Source organism: Hyperoodon ampullatus (assembly GCF_949752795.1).
Source record: "Hyperoodon ampullatus genome assembly, chromosome: 4".
Taxonomy (NCBI): domain Eukaryota; kingdom Metazoa; phylum Chordata; class Mammalia; order Artiodactyla; family Ziphiidae; genus Hyperoodon; species Hyperoodon ampullatus.
The window spans coordinates 114689267-114715489 of NC_136917.1; the positions used below are offsets into that span (position 1 = coordinate 114689267).

The 26223-nt window shown below is 38.6% G+C and overlaps 2 protein-coding genes across 11 annotated transcripts in view; one reads left to right on the plus strand and one right to left on the minus strand.

Moving 5' to 3' along the window:
• Positions 1-8709, plus strand: part of WDR41 (WD repeat domain 41) — a gene marked incomplete at its 5' end in the record, with an annotated part of 44887 nt that extends 36178 nt beyond the window's left edge. Inside the window, 5 exons of the mRNA XM_079703472.1 lie at positions 276-460; positions 3323-3444; positions 4278-4366; positions 5322-5455; positions 8425-8709. Coding sequence (XP_079559598.1) covers positions 276-460; positions 3323-3444; positions 4278-4366; positions 5322-5455; positions 8425-8577 — 683 coding nt within the window. The 3' untranslated portion in view covers positions 8578-8709. The remainder of the gene's footprint in view (positions 1-275; positions 461-3322; positions 3445-4277; positions 4367-5321; positions 5456-8424) is intronic.
• A 5176-nt stretch (positions 8710-13885) lies between these two features.
• PDE8B (phosphodiesterase 8B) overlaps positions 13886-26223 on the minus strand; it is a gene marked incomplete at both ends in the record, with an annotated part of 271807 nt that continues 259469 nt past the window's right edge. For all 10 annotated transcript variants that reach the window (XM_079702699.1, XM_079702696.1, XM_079702701.1 and 7 more), the window contains 4 exons: positions 13886-13995; positions 16527-16656; positions 19028-19195; positions 21194-21314. In XM_079702699.1, coding sequence (XP_079558825.1) covers positions 13886-13995; positions 16527-16656; positions 19028-19195; positions 21194-21314 — 529 coding nt within the window. The remainder of the gene's footprint in view (positions 13996-16526; positions 16657-19027; positions 19196-21193; positions 21315-26223) is intronic.

The following is a 26223-nucleotide window of genomic DNA, read 5'->3' on the forward strand; positions in this document are numbered from 1 at the left end:
TAAGGTTCTTTTGTTTTTATATTCCAAATACTTAACCAAATAGTCCAGCATGAGGTATTTCTTTCTTCGCTGAATTGAAATGCAATCATTATCACATACTAAATTTCTAAGTAAGCTTGAGTCTATTTCTGAGAATCTTCCTGTTTGGCTTGTCTAGTTACTTCACTGTTCTAAACATTGTGATTTTATAGAGCAATACTACGAGACAGTTCATTCATTTTTATGTTTAGCCTAGGTAAATGGTCAATAATGAGACATATATGAACTCTGCCTAGATTTGAGTTTTGTAACTGGCTCCCATGTTGGAGAGCTCATCATCTGGGATATCCTGGACTGGACTGTGCAGGCCTGTGAACGCAACTTCTGGGACCCATCTCCACAGCTGGACACTCAGCAAGAAATAAAACTCTGTCAAAAGCCAAATGACGTTTCTATTCATCATTTCACATGGGGTGAGGAGGTAAAAAAAAAAAAATTGAGAAAAATATCTGTAATCTTGTCTCTTTTAATAAGCCCAGTTTCTCATTTTTAAAATTTAATCTCATGATCATATAGAAAGTTATCATTCCATGTGTTCACGTTGTGCTCTAAAATGTTTTGATATTTTTCAAAGATTGCATCACTTGCTTTAAAAAAGAATTTTAATCTTAGCTCTTATCTTTGAGGCAAGGAAGTGATTAAATGGCCACAGATTTAAAAACCCTATTGAAATTTTGAGTTGGATTAAATATTCCCACAGGATTTGAGGATAATGCTTAAAATTGTTCTAAGAAACACTTCGAGAAAGAATCCTTTTGAAGATTCTGGTGCATTTCCTGGAGCAGTAAAGGAAATTGAAAATTTCAGGAATGCCTTTCTTTTAGTGTTCTGGCATCATGGGGCAAGATGATTGTGTGAGAATTACTGATTTCAATCCTTTAGGCCTTGGCAGTGATGCTTTTGAAGCACTTTACATCCTTTTTTGCAGTAAGAGATGAGTGCCAATGGATTTCTGAATCTTGGCTCTGATCTGAACATGTCTTCTTTTAGCTTCAGGGGCTCAGAAAATATGTTTAAAATGGGGGTTCCTTTTCTAAATATAATCACAAGAAATGTTTGAGTTATAAACTTCGAGGAGAGGGGTTAGAGGAGGCTTTTATCTCACTTTATTTTGTGCCTTCCTGTACTGTTTAAATCTTCTAATTGTATGTGTTTTGTTATTTTTATTTAAAAATTCAGTAATAGTGTTCTGGTTGGGGAGAGCATGGTCTGTTTTTTTGTTTTTGTTTTGGCTTTCTTTGCACCTCTCTTAAAAACAAAACTAAAACAGAGGTAGGGTAAGAATAGGTTAAAGAACACTATTATACCTAAAGATTAAGTTTCTTAATATCCCGATTTTATTTTTTTAAAAAAAGTAAATATGATAAGACAGTAGTCTCAGAAAAGATGAAAACTATTTCTAGGAGTTGTAGCCCTAAAAATTTTATATGTATATATATTTTTATCTTTCTTTTTTTAAAAATTAATTATTTATTTTTGGCTGTGTTGGGTCTTCTTGCTGCGCGCAGGCTTTTCTCTAGTTGCGGCGAGCAGGGGCTACTCTTCAGTTGTGGTGCGCGGGCTTCTCATCGCGGTGGCTTCTCTTGTTGCCGAGCACGGGCTCCAGGCGTGCGGGCTCAGTTGTTGTGGCTCAGCCTGCTCCGGAGTGCAGGCTCAGCAGTTGTGGCGCACGGGCTTAGTTGCTCCGCGGCATGTGGGATCTTCCCAGACCAGGGATCGAACCTGTGTCCCCTTTATTGGCAGGCGGATTCTTAACCACTCTGCCACCAGGGAAGTCTGTATATATTTTTGATACCTTTTTCTCACTTTTGTAAAAGTGTTTAAAGTTTTGCATTTTGTATTCTCTTTAATCTTAAAATTTTTTGATTGGTGTTATTAACTGCTATAAATGCTTAATAAAGCATTAATAAAGCACTCAGTTTTCCCTAATTTTCTTTGTTTTATCGGAGATTTTTTCTTTCTTCAGGGGGGCCATTCATTGTTGATGACAAGTGATTGATAGAGTGATTCTGTTGAGTAAGGGCTGCCCCAAAGCTTATTAATTCTCCAGTTGTGTTGATAATTTTGTGACTTTGGATAAATTGTTTAAACTCTGCACAGATTTCCTGGTCCATATAACTAGTTTCTGAGGTTTCTCTGCATTGAATGTCACCCAGGGCGCTAGATTTTAGCAAGTTGGCTAGCTGTTCTCGTTAATGCTCATGGCACTGGTCTTCAGCTTGCATTGCTACATGCAGAATACCAATCCTGAGGGTCAAGGGGATCATTCCAGATTTAAACTCTGGTAAGCCTTGGGGGGCATGTTTTGGTCGAGATACTGTAGGTCTGAGTTGGCGTTGTAGCCTTTGAGGCTGCATGAGAAGTATTCTTTGGTGAGAACAGGTAGGCAAAAAAAAAAAGGATTTTTGAAAGGTCTTTCTACTGGCATAGCAACTGAGTAAGAATGAATGATTCTAAGACAAGAGCTACCAGAAGTCTAGTGACTTGCAGAATAATTTCGGAAGCTAGGTGGTATGGTATGAGGCAAGAGTAAGGGACTGGAGTAACATGACCTGGATTCTAATATCAAACTCTCAGGTCTTCATTTTTGTGTGATATTAATCTTTTTTTATTTTGACTTGTTATTCTGGAAAATAGCTTTTCCTACATTAATGAGATGTTGTGAGGTTGAAGTAAGGTAAATATTGGTGAAAGTACTTTCAAAAGATTAAAGCTGTTTTAGTAAAAAGGTGTTTCTAATACTACATTTGGAAAAATGTTTTTGTGAAGCCACTGTATATATGCCACTATAGCATATGCTTTTTTGTATCCTTTATAGGTCTTGTGACACTTAAGATGTGGAGTGCAAGTAATTTTGCTCACATTTTTCAGGCAAAAGAAGCTAAGTAGTTTTCCCAAGGATATAGTATTATGTGGATGAAAACCTAGGTTGTACCTCAGCAGCTCCACCTCCACTGCAGGCCAGCCTGTCAGCCACAGCTCCTTTCTCTAGCTGTCACGTTTCAATGAGGAAGAAAGCGATGCTGTGGGGTATAATGTACAAAGCTTTCTCTGTATTAGCAGTTGTGTCCTTCCACCTTCTAAATGCTGAGCTTTCCTTTGTGCTTTGATATTTTTGGATTTCAGAGGGCAGTACAATAATTTGGGCTGAAGGCTAGGAATAGGGAAGGTAACAATGGCTTTCTGATCTCACACCAGGGCTGGAAATCTATTACACCAGGTAGTGGTAAGTACTAGTTTTATGCCCATTACTGAACTTCCCCCCCTGCCCCCCCCCCCCCAGAATGTGTTTGTTGCAGTTGGAAGGGGTTTATACGTGTATAACCTTCAAATGAAGCGTGTGATTGCCTGCCAGAAAACTGCACATGACTCCAATGTCCTGCACGTTGCCAAACTTCCAAACAGGTACAAGTTTCCGTCAGTTCTGTAACAGGTGAAAGAAATGCATAGTTCCCAGGGCCACCAGTGTAATTTTTCAAGGGGCAAAGTCACCTGGCTCCATGGCTTAACCTGTTATGTTCTTTTGGAAATGGAGAATACCCCATGGCTGTCTTAACAGAAGAGTCTGTGGCAATATATTATGAAATTTACAAGAAGCAAGGTTCAAATGAATTACATTGAACTTCATTATAAGAAGAGATAATTTAAAATTCGGTATTTATTTTAAAAGATAAAAGACTTTTGGGCACTGACTGTGTACTAATTTTTCCTTTTATATTTTCCACAAACCCACCTTTTTGGTGGTGGTGTTTGATTACGGCTACAATTAAATGGTAGTCTCCTGTTGGCTAAGGCTACCAACCGAGGGCTTTCCCCTCAGGGTAGATTTGGCTGTTGAGTTTCTAGGGATGAATTATATGAAGGAAATAGAATTATTTTCTATGCAGGATACTTTTAGAGTGAGAGGCGCCCTGAGAAGAGATACAGTGAGAGGAAGGAATGAGACTTCTCAGGATATTGTGAAACTGTAATTCGTAACCTGTTTCCTGAAGGCATTTTTAAAAATGGAAATGATACATATTTATAACATTTGAACCAATGTAACAATATAATGTGTGCCTTTCTTGAGCAGTGCTTTTACTTTGCATTGTAAAGCCATATTGATAAATTGTGATTTTTATTGGCTCCTGCCAAGAGCTGAATAAAAGCAGTTGAGGGCTCCACTGATTTCTTTCACTGCAGATTTAGCATTGGCCTTCCATGGTGCTCTTTTTATCACTGATTTTCTCTTCTGACAGGCAGTTAATCTCATGCTCAGAAGATGGCAGTGTACGCATTTGGGAGTTACGAGAAAAACAGCAGCTTGCAGCTGAACCTGTACCAACAGGTGAGTATCTTTTCTCAAAAAGGTAGTCTTGCTTTTTTTTTTTTTTTCTCATATGCAAGACAGAAGAAAGGCAGTGGTATGTAACCACAGAATAATATACAGTGTTGTCCAAATAAGCATCAGATGTTTACATGAAGCATTTGGTAATTGGGATCTAGGATTCACATTTAAATATTGCTTTACCGTAGAACTACCTGTTTATTTCAATTCAAGTCAACCAGGATTTTTTTGTTTTGAGGGGAAACTATTATTCCTGGTAATCTGACTGACCAAAAGGCCTAATGAACTATTTACTCATTTATATTGTCTGTAATTATGTCTGGTACACAGACAGAATTTGTATCATCAGGTGTCAAAGTTCTTTCAGCCTTAAAGCATTATCATTAACATAGAACTCTATAAACATTTTTGTATTTATATCATAATCTCATGAACTCTTTGATTTTCAGGCGTTTGATTTGAAAAACAATCCCTGTTAGTTAGCAACCTTTGCATAAGAAATCAGATGCTGGTACCCCTGGAATTTCTTCTGGTTATTTGAAGTCATAGGGCATTGCTCTGGAACATCCCTATGTTGCTTTTTGTCTACCCTTTATCCATAAATCTGAGTTGTGACCTCCCCCACCCCCGCCCCACCTCATTGCCGTTCAGGCCTTTCATTTCTCTCCCCTTTGATTCCCATTGCCTTTTCCTCACGTTAACACACCTTCACCAGTGCATGAGTAGGGACAATAAAAAGAGATGAGCAACAAACCTGGGTAGCTAAGAGGAAACGAAGTAACATATTTAAAAAACATTAGCATAGTACCTGGTACCATCCGCTCACTTAGCCCTTGACTAAAATAAGTGGGGAACACTTTTTGTATTTAAGTTTTGTTTTTCTGATCTTACATTATTATTATAAGAAAAGAGCACAGTAATTTCAAAAATGACTGAAATGGCTATGTTTTTCTAGGTTTTTTTAACATGTGGGGATTTGGAAGAGTAAATAAACAAGCCAGCCACCCTGTTAAAAAACAACAAGAAAATGCCACTTCATGTTCACTAGAGCTTATTGGAGATTTAATTGGACACTCATCATCTGTGGAGGTATTATTTTTAATAGGCATATAAATGTCCAGGGAACTCCTGCTTTTTGCATCTCACTGCTCTTCTTTCATTTGGTCTCATAAAGACCTAAACTTTCTCTTATCTGTAGGTTTTTGTGGAATCTAAACATGGAATGGGATGGGTTATATAGTAGGTGCCATTAGGATCTCCTTTTACAGAGAAATGATTTGAAGAAGGAATGTCTTCTAAAAAATCGCTTAATTACTATTACTTATGAGATGTAGGTAGATAGCTGACAATAAGGACGGTGTGAATAATGTTGAATATATAACAGTATTAAATAGAGGGTACATGGAGAGTTGTGCTTATATATGTAGAGGTAAAGCCTTATAGAATCTAATTCCAGGGACGTTTATCAAATTCATGAACAGAGTACTGTTTTTACCTCCCTTTGGAGGATAATAATTTGTTAGCTTTAGTGAAACCCAATGTCTTGACTGTCATTGTGCATATATGAAAATAATAGTTGAGAATTATAGGATGCATAAAGCTCTAACTTGTTATAAATATATTCAAATACTTTAATATTTACTACAGGCATTATTGCCTGTAATGAAGAAGGAATAAGACCAGTCGAGGTAAAGAAATGATTGGAACTGGTAACACTATAAGCAGAGCCCTAAGTAATGAATTTTTTTTTTAATTCCTCCCCTGCTCCCTCCCTTCCCGGCCCCCCCCACCCCCGTGCTGGTCTTAGTTGCGGCATGCGGGATCTTTGTTGTGGCATACGGGCTCCTAGTTGTAGTATGCGGGATCTAGTTCCCATGTGCTGCAGGCCCCCTGCATTGGGAGCATGGAGTCTTAACCACTGGATCACCAGGGAAGTCTCATGAATTTCTTAAATTGTTCTTCCCTGTTTCATAGCCAGGGAGGAACAAATTGTTTTTCACTTGAAAGTGCATTTATACTTAGAAGCAACAGCACAACACTTGTTATTAGCATTTCCTGTATTTCAGGCACTACACTAGACACTGGAGTTTACAAAGAGATATAATATAAAAATATTATGGCCCTGAATCTGAGCTGAACCTTGATGCTTAGGTAGGATTAAGATAGTCTTATGACCATAAGCTCCCTGATTTTGGGTACTTACATCTTACTCATTTTTGCCTTCCTCTGCCAGGTAGCCCAGTTGTTTTCATTTTGTTTTTAACTTTGGGAGTTGTGTGGATGGAATGTGGTAGAGAGGAGGGCAAAGAATCTACTTGGTGGCAAGGAGCAGGTTGGCTAGGCTGGAGGACTGTGTTCCAATGAATGGACACAGTAGGAGATAATGCTGGGAAAGTAGTTTGGGGTCAGATTACTGAATGTAAGGCTAAGGAGTTTGGACTTTTAAAAAAAATTCATACATACATATATACATACATACATACATACATACATAAAAAGTTTATGTATTTATTTTGGCTGTGTTGGGTCTTTGCACACGGGCTTTCTCTAGTTGCGGCAAGCAGGGGCTACTCTTCGTTGCGGTGCGCAGGCTTCTCATTGCGGTGGCTTCTCGTTGTGGAGCATGGGCTCTAGGCACGCGGGCTTCAGTAGTTGTGGCGCACGGGCTTAGTTGCTCCACGGCATGTGGTATCTTCTTGGACCAGGGCTCGAACCTGTGTCCCCTGCATTGGCAGGTGGATTCTTAACCACTGCACCACCAGGGAAGTTGCTGGACTTTGTTTTAAATAGTAGGAACCTATTAAAGGTTTTTAAATGGTGTGGCACATTTGTCATTGTATGGAAGTGTTCGATTCTTAGAAATTTTCCTGAGTGGAAGTGTTGACATTTAATTACTTTTTAAAAGTATCTCTGGCTTCACTGAGAAAATCTTGGCTCTTTCTTGAATTTTCTCGTTCCTTTTTTCTTTTGATCCTTACTCTCTAAGCCTAGTCCTATCTACCTGTATTTATTGAATTCTAGCTTTTCCATCTCCTGAGGAATTTTGCTCTGCTAGGTCTCCACCCCTCACTCCTACATCATCAGCTGAGCCCTTCTCCTGCTATCTTCAGAAATGTATGAGTTATTTCTTAGAAAACTCGCATCCTATTTCTCTCCTGTATTTCACTCTTTCCCTCAAAGAGCTCATCCTTTTCATAGTTTCATTTATCTCCTCTCTAATACCAGCTCTCTACTCCATAGGATGCATGCTGCCTTATCATCAACATTCCATTTTCCTATTCTTACCTTCCAGCCTGTTCCTTCACTGGGCATGACCTTCCTTTTATTTGGAGAGTTTTATGTTTTTGAAGCTTTTTCTGACAATTTCATTCATTATTGATCTATGCCTCCTTTTTCTGCATTTCTGTGGCAAATCATAGCCTGAACTATGTTATTTAGTACCTGATTACATCATCTTTAATTGGTACCCTTATTGTTTCAACTATGATTTTGTTTTCACAACTGAATTAGAACCTTCTTGAGGGTAGGGACCATAAGCATATAGATGACACTCAGTAAATGCTTAAGGATTGATTATGTCTCTGTTTATATAGAGAGCTAAAGCCATTGTTTATCTTGAAGAATTTGGAATTCAGACATTTTATTGGTGGCCATTTTTGCATAAATAAGAAGGCCAGTAAAAATGATTAAAGCAGGTTTGTTGGGACTTCTGACAAAAATCTTAAAACCAATACCTGAGGAATTAGATAATGGTAAAATTTAGATGATACTTTGGGAATTCATGTACTTTACAAAAATAGCTGTTATTTATAGTTCTGTAGTTGAGTAGTATTTACAAAGTTCTGATATTTAAAATACTAGATATTGGTCTAGCATTTGTATGTGATTATCACTCACACTTAAAAATAACATTTCTCATGAAAGACACGGAGTTTTACAGTCAGATCCAAAGAAGTCGCCAAGGTACACATTTTAACAAGCACCTGTCTTAATCTAGTTAGTATTAGCCTCTTCTCCTTGAAGTTACTATAATCAGTAATTAAAAATTTTTTTTACAGATGTTTCTGTACTTTGAAGATCATGGACTAGTGACATGTTCTGCTGATCATCTCATTATTTTGTGGAAAAATGGAGAACGAGAATCTGGATTGCGCAGCTTAAAGTTATTTCAAAAATTAGAGGAGAATGGTGGCTTAAATCTTGCTGTTTAGTTTAAGGAATTTGAACACCTGTGCATGAACCTTGAACAGTAAATATAGGGGTACTCTGAAAACCATTACTATATTAATCACTTAAATTTTGTAATTTTTTTTTTCTTGTTACTCCATAAAATTCCAATTGTTTGAGTTCTTTTTTCTGTGGCTGCAAACCAGCAACAAGTTGCTTCTCAGGTATTAGTACATTCACCAAAGAATATAGCACAAGTTTTTCATTTGACTTTTCACATAACAGTTACCTGAAACCATTGAAGGAATGGGTCTAATTTCAGCAGTGAATTTTCAGAAAGTGAAGTTTTCAGAATTCATCACATATACCTGTTGAAGCAGAATTAAATTATACCACAGTGTCCTCACAGAGATAAATTTTTTATGCTTTGAAAAAGGTTCTACACCAGAAATTATATGAGCTTATGTTTAATGAGGAGAAGAGTACTTGGAACCTCTCACTCTCTTTAATGTAATTATATTGCCTATAACTAAATTTTTATTCATCAAAAGGGATTAGATTTTTAAAATATTACATGTAATTTCTTTCCTTTAGCCTTTTTGGATTTTGAAATACCTGACTTTGTTCTCCAAAGTTAGTATTTTAACTATACCTACCTGTCATTCTTTTAAAGATTTATTCAAGGAACCTACTTTTATGGACATAAATATACATGATCATTATAGGCGATATTTTGGGAGAAAAATGAAAAAAATCCAGTGAAGAGTAAATAGGTAGGATGTAGCATATCTTGAATTTAAACCTTGAGATATCCAGAAAACTGAGGAAGTTTTCCTGTAGGAAATGAAGATTCCTCCCTGTAGGAAATGAAGATTCCATAATAATTGTACTTTTTGCTGCTATTGAAGTGGTGAGTGCTGTATTTTAAGCTTCTTAATTTGAACCTAGACCCTGGGAGGAGGTAGAAATAGAAATAACAGTATTTTTTATTCTTTGGTTTTCTTTAGAGCCTGTTTGTTTGATTAAGAATTCTTGTGATAAATTTAAATATATCCCTTCTCCTACAAATCCCCCTGGGTCTTTAGTAACTCCCAATGTTCTAAATATGAAGCAAACCTGAATCTCTCACTGTTTTAACTACAGCTTTTTTTTTTTTTGATGCCAACTAATTTGTTTAAATCATTTTTTTTTAAATTCTAGCTACTAAAATCCCTATAAACTCAAATCAGGAGGAATCTTATTAGGGTGTATTTTTTCCCCCTAGCCTGAACAGCTATTGACTAGATTCTTGGTAATAGACCAGCAGCTGCCCCTCATATATGCCAGAGATGAGAGTGAGATCAGTAAAGTTACAGTGTTTCCGAAGTGCCTGATTCATCTTACCATTGGCTCAAATATGAAATGCTTGAGACAGGCATCACTTATGAGTTTCTTGCAGACCACTGAGATTTACTCATCTTCATCACCCCATCAGCCTTAGAGCACTCTTTCTCCCTTTTGGTACTAAAGAATAAAAATTAAAAAGTGTTCCATACATTAAAAAATGGGTGGGTTTAATTGTGGAGTTAATCTTAAACTGCTGATGAAAGAATAGTATTAAAGTAAACACCAGGTGGCTGATGTGTCAGAGGACTAATCCTTCTCAAAGAACACTTTCTGGATTTATTTGTTCATCACACACCCTAATGGAATCTTTGTAAATTGTTGTTTTTCACTAGTTTTACCTTTGACCGTTGTTGTTTCCTCAACTACCTACAAAGTCTGGAAGAGCTATGGTCATCTATGCCAGACCAGTGCCATAATGTTATAAATAAGGAAGCTGAAGCCCAGTCAGGTAAGGCCTTCCAGTTAGTTAGCTCAATTCTCATTAGCATCAGTAAACGAATTTAAAAACAGAAATTGAACATGACTGGAATGAGAGAGAAGGGTTGTATGATTACCCCTTGAGCAAAACCAGATAATGTTCATAGTCATTGTTTCTGTTTTAATTCACAATGAAAATACCTTTATGGAGAAATATAATAAAATTTATGTAACCTCCATTATATAATAGGAGAATGTGAATAGAAAAATTAGCACTGCCTTTTAGCTAACAGATTGTTGTTATCGTGGCATATCTGAGCAGTCATACTGAGGCACCACTAATCTTTCATCCTGAAATTGGAACCTGGGTAGGATTCCTAAACCAGGCAGACATGCATTTTGGTCTGAGTGCATCAGATTATTGAGCAGAGTCATTTTTAGGCTCTTAATTTTCCTCCATAGATGGACTTTCTCCTATTACCAGCTAGCTTTTTCTTTGGAGATTCTACTATTAGGTCATGAGTTTTAAAGTTTTCTTGAATTGTATAAGATATTCAATGAAAAGTTTTCTTGAATTGTATAAGATATTCAATGAATTATAAAAGGAATTCATAGGTTCTTAACTGCTTTTTTCCTAATTTGTTCTGGATTAGTATTATGTAATAGTAATCTATTCACGTGAATGATACAAACCACAGGTGAGTTGGGGGAGCAAATAGTACTGATGAAAGTACCACTGTGAGTCCTTCTGTTGTTATTAAAATCTAGAGGAAAACCTCCAACCCATTCACGGGAACTTGATGGTTTTTGCTTTCATGAATGCCCTAAGGTCAGAGATGGAGTAAAACAGTGAGATGGGAAAATCTAGCAGGGACTCAGACTTGATGGCTGCTTACTAGTTGTATGCAGACTGCTGCAAAAAGTTGAACTTTCAAATTAGAAGAATACAACTATAACTGAGGTCGATAAATATTATGTGCATTTTTTCCATTTCCCTAGCTTAGCTTTCAGTGCTGTTATATTTGCAACACCAGAAGTAATACTATGCAGTGGGCCTTGTCATTTTTATTTAAAAATATCCTTATTACCTCATTCTCTGGCTTACTCACATAACACAATCAAGAGCATAAACCTGAGGGACATTGTATTTATCTTTCTCAAGTTGAGTGCGTTCTGATTAATAGATGAGGCTTGTTCTTTGTCCACAAGACTAACCAGTCCTAACTCTGAAGGCAAGCATATTTTAAAATCTTAAATTGGAAGTAAAGAATAGCCTAATTAAATTATAGGGTTATTCTGGTCCCAGTAACAGTGTTTTATAACTAACTTCTGGTTAAGTAGTAGTAGTAATGTGACTTCTCTCTAGATTAGATCATGTTATATTTTCCTAAATTAATAGGGTTCCCCTCAACACAGACTTATGCTCAGTATGAGAGATAATTATAATAGTTTATACTCACTCATCTGATACACATACCATCTGAAAGACTATTTGGAGGAATGCACTATTTAGTTAGCAACTCAGTAGAGGATTACACCATAATAGATTACACTGATAAAGAGCAGAGCTATGCTAAAGCTTTAGTACCTGGCAGTGTTAATATGAAATTAATTTGAAATTATACTGAGTCAGCTCTAACAAACATTCACATAGAAAAATGTCAGACATCTGATGAATGTCACTTACCAAATGGAACCAAAAGCGAGATGGTCAAGAAAAGAGTGTCGTTGCCTCAGGCAAGCTTCTGAAGCCTAGGCAAATTATTTAGCTCCTTAAAATGGGATTCTGACATCCTGAATTTAATGTGTTCTGAAAACAAAGCGTGTGACTCATGAAATAAAGAACACTAAACCGAAATATTGAAATTATGAAAAATTTAGGCCAAAGAGGTAAAATAAAAACAGCTGTTAGGAATGAAAAATGGCTGTAGGAATTTAGTTACAAGTACTTCACAAAAACATTTTCATCACATTTACTTAGTGCAGCATTACAATACAAAGCTAGCTGCTGTCCTGACCAAGCAAGTTCTCTTACCATCTAACAAAAATAATTTAGGTACATTTCTTTGCATGGAATTGTCATATGTGTTTCCATTTGTTGGTACAAAACATAGAAAAAAACATTGGCATGATAAGTAATTTTTTCCCCCATGTACTAGTTCCACATGTTCTGCATTCCAATTTTCATTTGAAAAAAGTAACTAACTACTGGTTCAGTTAATTTAGTCTCTGTTTGTTTATACCTCTTAGAAATGCAGCATGAAGTACAGAGAATTTGAAAGAAAAAGATTTTGTTTACAGAATCTCTAATTTATAATACATAGAGAAGGGTTGGCTGGTAAAAGAGAAAAGAAAATCTCAAGTCTGACTTCATGTAGACCACAGAAAGTTGTGAAAAGAGCTGTATAAAAATATGCACTTGTGCTTTAGAAGCTTTTAGCATACAATTAATAGCTTAAAATTGTATTTACTGCTTCCCCATATGCTATTTTCTGATATATTTACACACCTTGCAATCTTTTTTTCATCATTAAAGCAAAATGGCATGATCTTAAATACAGATAGGTTAAAAACATCTGAACCTTGAAACTTCCTCTGTCTCCTCAGTACTTGGCACAATGTACTCCATGGACTTAAACCCAGAAAATTTAGATTGCTTTAATAAAAATTTTAAACAGCAAATGTATATAAATTTTTTTTTTTAAAAAAAGCTTGTCCAAGGGCATTCAGATTAATGGCTTGTATATAATACCTACTATAGTGCCTCGTAACTGCCTCTGTAAACCAGAAATAAAGGGAAAAAGCTCTTGGATTCCCCCCAGACAAGATGTTACTTCCTTCCCCATCATGGTTGGCTTTCTGTTAAGATGAATCCCTTTTGTAGGAGAGAGGACTACACAGGCTGCTGATACCAGTCTAGAGAAGGCACTCACCAGGCCAAAACAGACTGTGTTCTAACTTGGGTGTTACACCATTGATCAGAACCCACCTAGCCTTGGAGGCTCTGAAGCTAACTAGTTTATCAGCAGTTTGGTCCTAGTTGTTTTGCTCACTTTATATGGTTTTTTTTTCTTAGATATTCTTACGAACCTTTTAGATTGATGCTCTTGAGGAAAATAGTCAAGCTAAACAGCGATGGTGACTTTCATGGTAAAAGATGAGCTAAACCACTAGCTAAGCTACATGGTCCATCATCCACAGAGATGATGGGCTCGTGGGCACCAAGTCTTTGCTGCATGTCTCCTGCTAGTTACAGTGAATCAGCTGCAGGGTTTGATGAGGGCAGACAGGATGACAGCAGGGCAAAGGATTTTGCCATGAGTTTGTTCTGTCACTAAGTGATTGTTCAAAAGAACATACATTTTTCTTCATGGAACATAATTTTCTAAAAATAAAATTTGGGAAGTTGAATGATTCAAAGTCAGATATTAAACATTAGCTCCTTAACCTACACCTGTCATTTTCATTATAAAGGAAAGCCTCTTGTTTACACTACTGTGATTCACAGTGCCCTTTGTAGAGCAAGAGGTCACCTTCTCTTTCTTGGCTTTAGCTGTCAGATGGAAGCCTCAGACTTTTGCACTTTAGGTCATCTAACGTCTTCCAGTGTTTGTAGTTATCGGCCAAATGTTGCATCAGGGTTGGCAGGTGTGCAAAGGCTGCAAGGATATAAGAGAATAAAAAGAAGCCTGTTAAGTTAGATTCCAGGAGCATTTATAAGGTTGGGGCTCTGTGGGACAAATTTCGGATCAGAATTGGAGGAGAGGTACCCTAGGTTAGGCCTAAGGTGAACACAGAAGCATGAGAAGGATGAGTTATTAAACACTGGTTTCTGAAATATGAACAGGTCCTTTTAACTAAAAATTGATAACAAAAGATCAGAAAGAGGAGTTAAAGAAACAATCCCATTTACCATCACATCAAAAAGAATAAAATACCTTGGAATAAGCCTACCTAAGGAGGCAAAAAACCTGTACTCTGAAAACTATAAGATGTTGATGAAAGAAATCAAAGATGACACAAACACATGGAAGGATACCATGTTCTTGGATTGGAAGAATCAATATTGTGAAAATGACTATACTACTCAAGGCAATCTACAGATTCAGTGCAATCCCTATCAAGATACCGATGACATTTTTCACAGAACTAGAGTGAAAATTTTTTTAGTTTGTAAGGAAACACAAAAGACCCTGAATAGCTAAAGCAATCCTGAGGAAGAAAATCAGAGCTGGAGAAATCAGGCTCCCTGGCTTCGGACTATACTTCAAAGCTACAGTAATCAAAATGGTATGGTACTGGCACAAAAACAGAAGTATAGATCAATGGAACAGGACAGAAAGCCCAGAAATAAACCCATGCATCTATGGTCAATTAATCTACGACAAAGGAAGCAAGAATATACAATGGAGAAAAGACAGTCTCTTCAATAAGTGGTGCTGGGGAAACTGGACAACTACATGTAAAAGAATGAAACTAGAACATTCTGTAACAACATACACAAAAATAAACTTGAAATGGATTGAAGATCTAAATGTAGGGCTGGCTACTATAAAACTCCTGGAGGAAAACATAGGCAGGACACTCTTCACCATAAATCGCAGCAGTATCTTTTTGGATCCACCTTGTACCTAGAGTAATGAAAATAAAAACAAAAATAAACAAATGGGACCTAATGAAACTTAAAAGCTTTCGCACAGCAAAGGAAACCATAGACAAAATGAAAATACAACCCACAGAATAGGAGAAAATATTTGCAAATGAAGCAACCAACAAGGGATTAATTTCCAAAATATACCAACAGTTCATGCAGCTCTGTATCAAAAGAATCAGAAAACGGGCAGAAGATCTAAATAGACATTTCTCCGAAGAAGACATACAGATGGCCAAAAAGCACATGAAAAGATGCTCATCATCACTCAATGAGAAATGCAAATCAAAACCACAATGAGGTATCACCTCAAACCAGTCAGAATGGCCATCATTAAAAAGTCTACAAATAACAAATGCTGGAGAGGGTGTGGAGAAAAGGGAACCCTCCTACACTGTTGGTGCAAATGTAAATTGGTGCAGCCACTATGGAAAACGGTATGGAGTTTCCTTAAAAAAGTAAAAATAGAGCTACCATATGACCCAGCAATCCCACTCTTAGGCATATACCCAGAGAAGACCGTAATTCAAAAAGATACATGCACCCCAGTGTTCACTGCAGCACTGTTTACAGTAGCCAAGACATGGAAGCAACCTAAATGTCCGTTAACAGATGAATGGATGAAGAAGATGTGGTGTATATATACACATATACAATGGAATATTACTCAGCCATGAAAAAGAGTGAGATAATGCCATTTGCAGCAACATGGATGGACCTAGAGATTATCATACTAAGTGAAGTAAGTCAGAAAGAAAGACAAATATCATATGATATCACTTATATGTGGAATCTGAAAAAAAAGATACGATTGAACTTATTTACAAAACAGAAATAGACTGACAGACTTTGAAAACAAATTTATGGTTACCAAAGGGGAAACACGGGGGGAGGGACAAATTAGGAGTTTGGGGTTAACATATATACACTACTATATATAGAATAGATAATCAACAAGAATCTGTATAGCACAAGGAACTCTACTCAATGTTCTGTAATAACCCATATGGGAAAAGGATCTGAAAAAGAATGGATATATGTATATGTATAACCGAATCACTTGGCTGTACACCTGAAAGTAACCCAACATTGTAAATCAACTATACTCCGATATAAAATAAAAATTAAATTCAAAAAAATTAAAAAGGATCTCAAAAAAATGAAAAGCTGTTTATCAACTGATACTACGAAAAGAATCTGTGATTCAGAGTAGACTTAGTATATTTTATGTTCTCTCTAGAACTTCCTCTAATGATAGAATAAAACTCCTGTAAGCTTTGTAAACATGTCCTTGGAAGAGTTGAACACCTGTTTATCCAGTTACCAAACATCCACTGAGTCTTCCATACACATGGTTTGTGCTGAGGACACACAAAGTGTTCATGCACCCCCACCACACCTGGCCACAAGCAGCTGACTTTTTTTTTTTAAGTTACATTTCGTTTACACCTTTAGGCCCAGCTTCTGTCATTAAAGGTAACCATCATAAAGTATAGCAAAATATTCTGTTTGTGGGTAACAAAACAGGAACTGTCTTACCATCCCAAGCATCAAACATGTCTGTTATGAAGTAGTCAATAAAGGAGATCTGGGACTTGGGGATGCTACAGGTATTCCGGTCAAACACTGGCATCACTACAGGTAGCCCCTGTCTCTTCTCTTCATCAGTCTGTAAGAAATAACACAGGGCTGTAGGGCACATAAGGAGCTGTCACAGTAACATCTAGTTTGTCAGAACCACTCTGTGAAAATGGGTCATAATCCAGTTGTATCTGTGAAGAAATTGGCTTTGCAAGGTCCCGAGGCTTATATAAGACAACCACCTGATGAGCTACAGTGACTGGATTCAGGTCTTCTGACTCTCAAATGTGTTATGCTATCTTACAGCCCCTTCTGAAGCACTTATCTCAGGATTTGTACCCCCTTTTCTGAGATCTGTTTTCATGATTGCAAGGTCAAGACTATTTTTAAAGTAACACTAATAATACTAAGTGGCGTTTATACTGAGGGTACAGGAGCGATGGTGTGTTTAAAAACTGCTAACGCCTTAGCGTGAATCAAAGAACTGGCGCCAAGCTGTACAAATAGTCATTATATTATTCACTGTCATATGCTTGCAGTTTAAAAAGCCAGTTTCACTTAAGAATGTCTTCATTAAAGTAAGAATTATTAATCTTATTTAAACTTGACCTTTGAAAATACGTCTTTTTAATATTGTGTGTGACAAAATCGGAAGTACATACAAAGCCCTTGTGCTGCACACCAACATATTATGGTACTCTGGATGAAAAGCAGGCAGTTGAGCTGAACTAGCTTCTTTTTTTCATGAAATAGCTATGTTTTACTCAAAAGAATGACAAACTATGAGATTTTTCAGATTGGGGTATTGGTCATGCAATTCTCAAGATATGTGTAAATCTGAGTATTTTGCACCTATGTTTATATGCATAAGGTCATAATTCACTGGGCTGAAATTGAGATCCACATTTATTGGTAGTATGCTGAGCCAGAGGCTGGCTGATCAGAGACCTCATTTGTAACCTGATTTTTAGGTCACATTGTCTTGTGAACATTAGTACTTTCCTTTCTGGGAAAAGGACACCTAAACAGGGAGATTACATTAAAGAACTTAAAAGTGGTTCTTTCCCGTTCCCCATTCACATACTTGGAGAATAACTAGGAGTAGGATTTTCAGTCTTCTCTGTGGGTCCTGGGAAGCCCCGTTAATGGCCTACCAGTTTTTGGCTCAGCTTGCTCATTTCAGGTCAGTCGATTAGGCAGCCTTAAAATAGCCACTGCTGTTCAAGGAGTGGTTTGGGTTTTTTCCCCCTCTCTTTCTGGCAAGCTCAGAACTGCTTGTCCTGTTTTTCTTTGATGGGCTCTCTTCCCATCCTTGAAAGTGCACCTAACTTACTGAGTCCTTGGCTGGCCTTTGCCCCTGCCAACCCTCTTAGACATTATCAGCTATTCTTTTACTCTGCCTCAGCGGTACGTTCCAGCCATATAGGCACACAGCACCCCCCCCCCCCCGCCCCCAAATGCATTACTTGTAGCTACTTGTGACATGTTTGTCTTTCTATCACAAATAATAAACATTAGTCCTTAGAGCCTCTTCTTTGAAAGTAGGCCTCTTTTAAATGGCATCTTGTGGTCTACTACATTATTCTCCTTTAATTCCTCCTCACACTGCCAAAGTTGCTGTTTTCCTTATATAAAAATCCTGTTTTTCCTCCCTACTAATTTTGCTTATAACCTTTTGTTCTCCCAGAATTCTCCCAGAATGTCCTTTCCCATTTCTAAATTTTGAAATCCTTCAAAAAAAACAAAAACACCAGCTCTAACACCTTTTCCACAAAGCCCTTTTATCTAGAAAAAAAAAAACTTTCTGAACTCTTAGGACTTAACATATACCTCCTTTAGAAGTGTTTTCGTTTTTTTTTTTTTTTTTTTTTGCAGTACACAGGCCTCTCACTGTTGGAGAGCACAGGCTCCGGACGCGCAGGCTCAGCGGCCATGGCTCACGGGCCTAGCCGCTCCGCAGCATGTGGGATCTTCCCGGACCAGAGCACGAACCCATGTCCCCTGCATCGGCAGGTGGACTCTCAACCACTGCGCCACCAGGGAAGCCCTTTCATTTGTTTTTAATTTACCAATGTATGGACCTGTTTATGTCTATCTCCCTCCCCTACTGTATTATGAGCTACCCATGGGCAAAGATGTGTCTTATGTCTATGTTCCCCAGACTGCATTGTGGAGATAGATGATAATCTAGTGAATGAATGGAGGATTTCCCAGTTTTTGTGGAAATTCAGGATCTAAAAATTTGAGGATGAAAAGATACTTCCAAAGGCTCAGTTTATCCCCCTTCCCCTAGAGAGAGTTTAGTCAGTGACCAGCCACATCAGTTAAGTCTCTTGAGGGACCAGATTTCTGTTCCAGGCAGGGGTGAGCCATTGCTTTCCAGGGAGGAGTCATTTATTTACTGTGACCCGGGGCCATTCCCAGAAGGGAGGTGGAGCTTCCCTAGAGAGGCAGCACACCTGTGCAAAGTACTCCTCGGAGATCCTTCCGGCCCATTCGATACATAGGTCCAGGGGGCGGCATGGATTGGCCACGTCAGCACACTTAATCATCATGCGCTTAATCAGGATTTGATTTTCAGGAAAGTTCTTCCCAATAGGGTTGCATTCACAGTCACTGCCTTCAATCTGGAAAACAGATGGTCACATCAGGGTTGTTTCAATATGATGGTGAAGCCCACAAGGGCCAGCTGACCAGATATTAGATGGCAGTCACCCAGGCAAACTTAGGCATGAGACTTGATGAAGGAGGCCTTCCCATCCTTAAGTCCATATATGATACATTGATATATTCTTGGGGACGGGGAGCAGTCGAACAATACAAACACACAGAGCTTAAAAGGTCAAAGTCCCTATCACCACCCATCCACAACCTCACTTTCATTCTCTTCCCCAGAGGTAGCTGCTACAAAGCAGGGTTTTTTTGTTTTGTTTTGTTTTTAATAATTTGGTATGTAATCTTAAGGAAGGAGAGCTTTTCTCCCAGTTTTATTAGGAAATGTGTAAAAGCACAAATTCCACTTTCTTAATACATTAAAGATGGGGAAATGCCACATACATGTGACCCTTCAATTATTTCTTGACTTCTACTTTATATGCCTGATAGCTCCCTCTCTCCTGTGACCTGTCCCACCCCCAGTTACCCACCTCCTCCCACTTTGTTCTTTCTCTTAAGGTATGTGTCCACTCATGCTTTCCAGGCTGCTCTTCTGGCTGGGTGGTAGGGAGGGTGAAACATGTGTTGGGGGTACTAGGAGCAGAAAGTGGGCCAGGGCAGGAGCAGGTATATTCAGCCATGTTAAAAAGACTGGTTGTACACTAATACCTACCTAGTGATGGATGTCAGCGGTCCAGAGCCAAGTGGCCAGGTCTGTGAGTAGGCTTATGTAAATGCGACAACAGGCCGATTATACAAAACCTAGAAGACTACGATTCCCTGATTTCAAAGATACCATAGAACTGACTGTGTAAACATCTAATTAGCTCTCCAGAACTCTGCCAAGCTGAAGGACTGTATGACATTTAAGGATTTTTTGGTTTTGTTTTGGGACTGGACCTATTTATTAAACCATCAGTGGGCAGAATTATATTCTGAAGGTTGGTATTTTGCTTACTTACCATTGGGAAGATACTGCTTGCTATAGTTACTGCGGTACATAAATCTCAACAGAGTTGGGGGCTTACTTGGATAGATGACCTTCCCAACTCTAAATTCTATGATTCTGTTTAATTTCCCCCTCTTAAATCCCCAGATCCTTGCTCCCATAAGTCCTCTGTGGAAGGAGAGGGTCCTGGCATTGTGCTGTGGAATCCCTGGGGGATGGAGCAGAACACAGGTGAGGTGGACACTGTTCCTCCATCCAGGCTGGTCATGTGATGGGTCCTACACAGGTAGTTTCCTTACTGATCATCAAGTTACATCTAAGACAACTATTCCTCATTCATCCACATATGCAACCCTCATACAGGAATGAGTGAAAAGCTTTTCTAACTTTATGGGGCTATGAACAGCTTTACGGTATGAGAGGGCAGTTGATCTCATTTTAAACAGTAAGAGATGTGAACTTATGTCCATGTTCCTAAAACCCAAGTTTGTAGGGACTTAAGGCAGGTCTAAGGTACATCAGTAAATTTTAAAAAGGAGAAAGACTTGTATTTTTGTTTTCAACTAGTCACTCCCAATTTAACTTTCTATAGTCTTTAGATACTGATAGGCTTTTAATGCAAATCAGCAGGATTATAGTTCTTTAAAACATCTAATTTTGAGGTCTCCCAAGAGCTCAAAGAACAGAGAACTAGAAAGGCTCTGAATCCCCTAAAATGCTACTATTTATTCCAGTCTCTGCTGTCTGCAGGCTCCTTTCATCATAGACTTTGGGCCTACTTTTGTCACCACTGGCTTTATCTCAGTCAGGGCCTTTCTTTCAAGGAGCTCAGAGTTGCTGTGGACACTCTCAGTCTATTCTTGTCCTTTGGGAAAACAAGTGACCAGTACTTTCAGCCTTCTTTACCAACTCCAAGCAAATAACCATCTTGTATTCAAGATGGAGAGAAAATGCTTTGAGGCCAGAGTAGGCTCTAATGGAAATACATTCTGGTGTATCTTATTACATGGGAAATGCTTACCTCAGCTGCCATTGGCTTGTTGATGCTGTTCACAAATTTGTTCACATGTTCAAAGTGTTTTGTCATCTCTGTTGCTAAAACCATATCGATAATAGCCTGGCGCAGTGTTCGATAATGGTTCCTAAAATAACCAGAAGACAAAGTGCCTTGTTCATATCATGTCCCGAATTAGAACTGTTCTACCATTTCACCACACTTCCCACAATCTAGGAGGAAGCTAGGGGCACAGAGTTAATGAGTGAAGATCACAAAAAAGTTTACCTGCTCATCTTCCTACTAAGCCAGGACTTGGTGACACTATTCCATTTTCCCCAGTGACAGCTGACCTTCATATGATTTATGAGTATTAAAAAAAAAATAAGTGTCCCAAGGGCACTTATTTCACAAGGTGATTCCCTTCTACCTTCCCTTGGCAATATCAAAACAGTGAGGTGAAAGGAAATGACAAGTTCCTTCCCTACAAGGCTAGTACAGCAACCTGGTGAGCTGTCCCATGGCATTCAGTGCAGACACAGTGATTCTTGTTACAGAGAAGTGTCATTATTTCTTTTGATGATGGCATTGGAAGAAAGTTTTCCAAATAATGAGCAGTTCTCTAGATTGCAATTAGATAGAAGTTGTAATGGAAGGAGCAACAACCCTGCTCAAAATCACCCAGTTCCTATCATCTTTTTCTAACTTCAAGAGCCAGAATGGGGAACTGAATAAAATTGGCTATTGGCAAGAATTCTTCCTATGAGAGTTTTAAAAACAATACTTGATACTGATGAAGCCTTCAGTTGAAGGTGGAATAACTGGTCTCCATATTTTCTCAGGTTTATGGAGACCAAACAGATGGGTTCAGGTTCATGTTGACAAGTCATCCTTGAGGCCTGAGTGAGCTCTGAGCTCCCTGTATACTGCCTTTTCTCAGGGGTCTGCACTCCAGCCTGGCTGGTGCTATGTAGGAAATACTCATAGCTTGATGGCAGGGTGGTGGCTGGCAAGAGGAATTGCTCCTATCTGTTCACATTTGGCCAACTCACCAGAGGGGGAAACCTGCCCCACCCTGTGGACTCCAGGAGCTCTGCTGGGACCGTGGAACACTGTCTCCTCATGAGTTAGGATTTTAAGTGACTGAAAATTGAGCTGGGGAAAGATGGGTAAGGATACATTTTCCTCAGGTTACACCAAAGACAGGATGTCCTTTTGAGAGGATAAAAATATCTGCTATATTTGTTAGTAGTATAATCAATATTTATAGAGTGCTTTGCAGTGTATAAAACATTTTCATGAACTCACTGAAGACCAGATGGAATTTAAAAAGATGAACAGTCTAAGCGGAGAATGGAGGAGGGCTGGCTGCACATCAAAGAAATCTATGTGGTCAACGTTTGTGTACATCTTTATGATGATGTCCTTGCAGCACCTATGAAACATTTAGCAGGGAGTGCTCGCCTTCTGAAGCAGCTCAGGGTAAAGGCACAGCCACCAAAGTAGGAGTGAGAGCGACGTGACGCCGGGAGGGAAACCCCAAAGAGGCCGCAGCTGCAGGAGGCCGGAGTCCTGGCCGCTGTTGGCCTTCCCTGAGGGCTTCGACCAGGCCCCACAGGCTGCACAGCAGCTGAGCACCACCCGCCTCACGGACCCCACCCTGCTTCACGTCGCCGACCCAGTCGCCCTGTTGCCAGAATGAGCTGAAGTCTGAAAATTGCTCAGCAGGACCAGGCATAGCACAGGCCTCTTCTCTTGTGGTTTCACTTGCCAAGACCACTATCTTGATAATTCTGAGCTCTTCTCACAAGTGTTCATCCAGGGGCATCTACCCCAGCCATGTGGCTGAAAGGGTCTTGGTGCTCCAGCCTGGTGTCAGGCCTGAGCTGTTGACGTGGGAGAGGTGAGTTCAGGAAACTGGACCACCAGGGACCTCCCAGCCCCATGCAGTATCAATCAGTGGGAGTTCTCTCAGAGATCTGCATCTCAACGCTATGACCCAGTTCCACCCAACAGCCAGCAAGCTCCAGTGCTGGATGCCCCATGCCAAACAACTAGTGAGACAGGAATGCAACCCCACTCATTAGCAGAGAGGCTGCCTAAAATCATACTAGGTTCACAGACATCCCAAAACACACCATTGGATGCAGCCTTGCCACCAGAAAGACAAGATCCAGCCCCACCCACCAGAACACAGGCACCAGTCCCCTCCACCAGGACGCCTACACAAGCCATTGAACCAACCTCACCCACTGGGGGCAGACACCAAAAACAACGGGAGCTATGAACCTGCAGCCTGCACAAAGGAGACCCCAAACAGAGTAAGGTAAACAAAATGAGCAGACAGAAATATGCAGCAGATGAAGGAGCAAGGTAAAAAACCCACCAGACCAAACAAATGAAGAGGAAATAGGCAGCCTACCTGAAAAAGAATTCAGAGAAATGATAGTAAAGATCCAAAATCTTGGGAATAGAATGGAGAAAATACAAGAAATGTTTAACAAGGAGCTAGAAGAACTAAAGAGCAAACAAACAATGATGAACAACACAATAAATGAAACTTAAAATTCTCTAGAAGGAATCAATAGCAGAATAACTGAGGCACAAGAACGGATAAGTGACCTGGAAGATAAAATAGTGGAAATAACTACCACAGAGCAGAATAAAGAAAAAAGAGTGAAAAGAATTGAGGACAGTCTCAGAGACCTCTGGGACAACATTAAACGGACCAACATTCGAATTATAGGGGTCCCAGAAGAAGAAGAGAAAAAGAAAGGGTCGGAGAAAATATTTGAAGAGATTATAGTTGAAAACTTCCCTAACATGGGAAAGGAAATAGTCAATCAAGTCCAGGAAGCACAGAGAATCCCACAGAGGATAAACCCAAGGAGAAATACGCCAAGACACATATTAAACTATCAAAAATTAAATACAAAGAAAAAATGTTACAAGCAACAAGGGAAAAGCGACAAATAACATACAAAGGAATCCCCATAAAGTTATCAGCTGGTTTTTCGGTGGAAACTCTGCAGGCCAGAAGGGAGTGACAGGATATACTTAAAGTGATAAAAGGGCAAAACCTACAACCAAGATTACTCTACCCAAAAAGGATCTCATTCAGATTAGACAGAGAAATTAAAACCTTTACACACAAGCAAATTTAAGATAATTCAGCACCACCAAACCAGCTTTACAACAAATGCTAAAGGAACGTCTCTTGGCAGGAAACACAAGAGACGGAAAAGACCTACAAAAACTAACTCAATACAATTACGAAAATGGTAATAGGAACATAAATATCGATAATTACCTTAAATGTAAATAGATTAAATGCTACAAGCAAAGGACACAGACTGGCTGAATGGTTACAAAAACAAGACCCATATATATGCTGTCTACAAGAGACCCACTTCAGACCTAGGGACACATAAAGACTGAAAGTGAGGGGATGGAAAAAGATACTCCATGCAAATGGAAATCAAAAGAAAGCTGGAGTAGCAATTCTCATATCAGACAAAAATAGACTTTAAAATACAGACTATTACAAGAGGCAAAGAAGGACACTGCATAATGATGAAGGGATCAATCCAAGAAGAAAATATAACAGTCGTAAATATTTATGCACCCAAAATAGGAGCACCTCAATATATAAGGCAAATGTTAACAGCCATAAAAGGGTAACTTTAATGGGGACTTTAATGCCCCACTTTCACCAATGGACAGATCATCCAAAATGAAAGTAAGGAAACACAAGCTTTAAATGATACATTAAACAAGATGGACTTAATTGATATTTATAGGACATTCCACCCAAAACCAACAGAATACACTTTCTTCTCAAGTGCTCATGGAATAAATATTCCCCAGGATAGATCATATCTTGGGTCACAAATCAAGCCTTGGTAAATTTAAGAAAATTGAAATCTAATCAAGTATCTTTTCTGACTGCAATGCTATGAGACTAGATATCAATTATAGAAAAATTGTAAAAGATACAAACACTTGGAGGCTAAACAATATGCTTCTAAATAAACGAGATCACTGAAGAAATCAGAGGAAATCAGAAAATACCCAGAAACAAATGACAATGAAAACACAATGACCCAAAACCTATGGGATGCAGCAAAAGCAGTTCTAAGAGGGAAGTTTATAGCAATACAATCCTACCTCAAGAAACAAATTCTCAAATAAACAACCTAACCTTACACCTAAAGCAATTAGAGAAACAAGAACAAAAAAACCCCCAAAGTTAGCAGAAGGAAAGAAATCATAAAGATCAGATCAGAAATAAATGAAAAAGAAGGAGATGATAGCAAAGATCAATAAAACTAAAGGCTGGTTTTTTGAGAAGATAAAATTGATAAATCATTAGCCAGACTTACCAAGAAAAAAAGGGAGAAGACTCAAATCAACAAAATTAGAAATGAAGAAGAAGTAACAACTGACACTGCAGAAATACAAAGAATCATGATAGATTACTACAAGCAACTATATGCTAATAAAATGGACAACCTGGAAGCAATGGACAAATTCTCAGGAAAGCACAACCTTCCGAGACTGAACGATGAAGAAATAGAAAATATAAACAGACCAATCACAAGCCCTGACACTGAAACTGTGCTAAAAAATCTTCCAACAAACAAAAGCCCAGAACCAGATGGCTTCACAGGCCAATTCTGTCAAACATTTAGAGAAGAGCTAACACCTGTCCTTCTCAAACTCTTCCAAAATATAGCAGAGGGAGGAACACTCCCAAACTCATTCGACAAGGCCAGTATCACCCTGATACCAAAACCAGACAAAGATGTCACAAAAAAAGAAAACTACAGGCCAATATCACTGATGAACATAGATGCAAAAATTCTCAACAAAATACTAGCGAACAGAATCCAAAAGCACATTAAGAGGATCATACACCATGATCAAGTGGGGTTTATCACAGGAATGCAAGGATTCTTCAGTATACACAAATCAGTCAATGTGGTACACCATATTAACAAATTGAAGGATAAAAATCACATGATCATCTCAATAGATGCAGGAAAAGCTTTTGACAA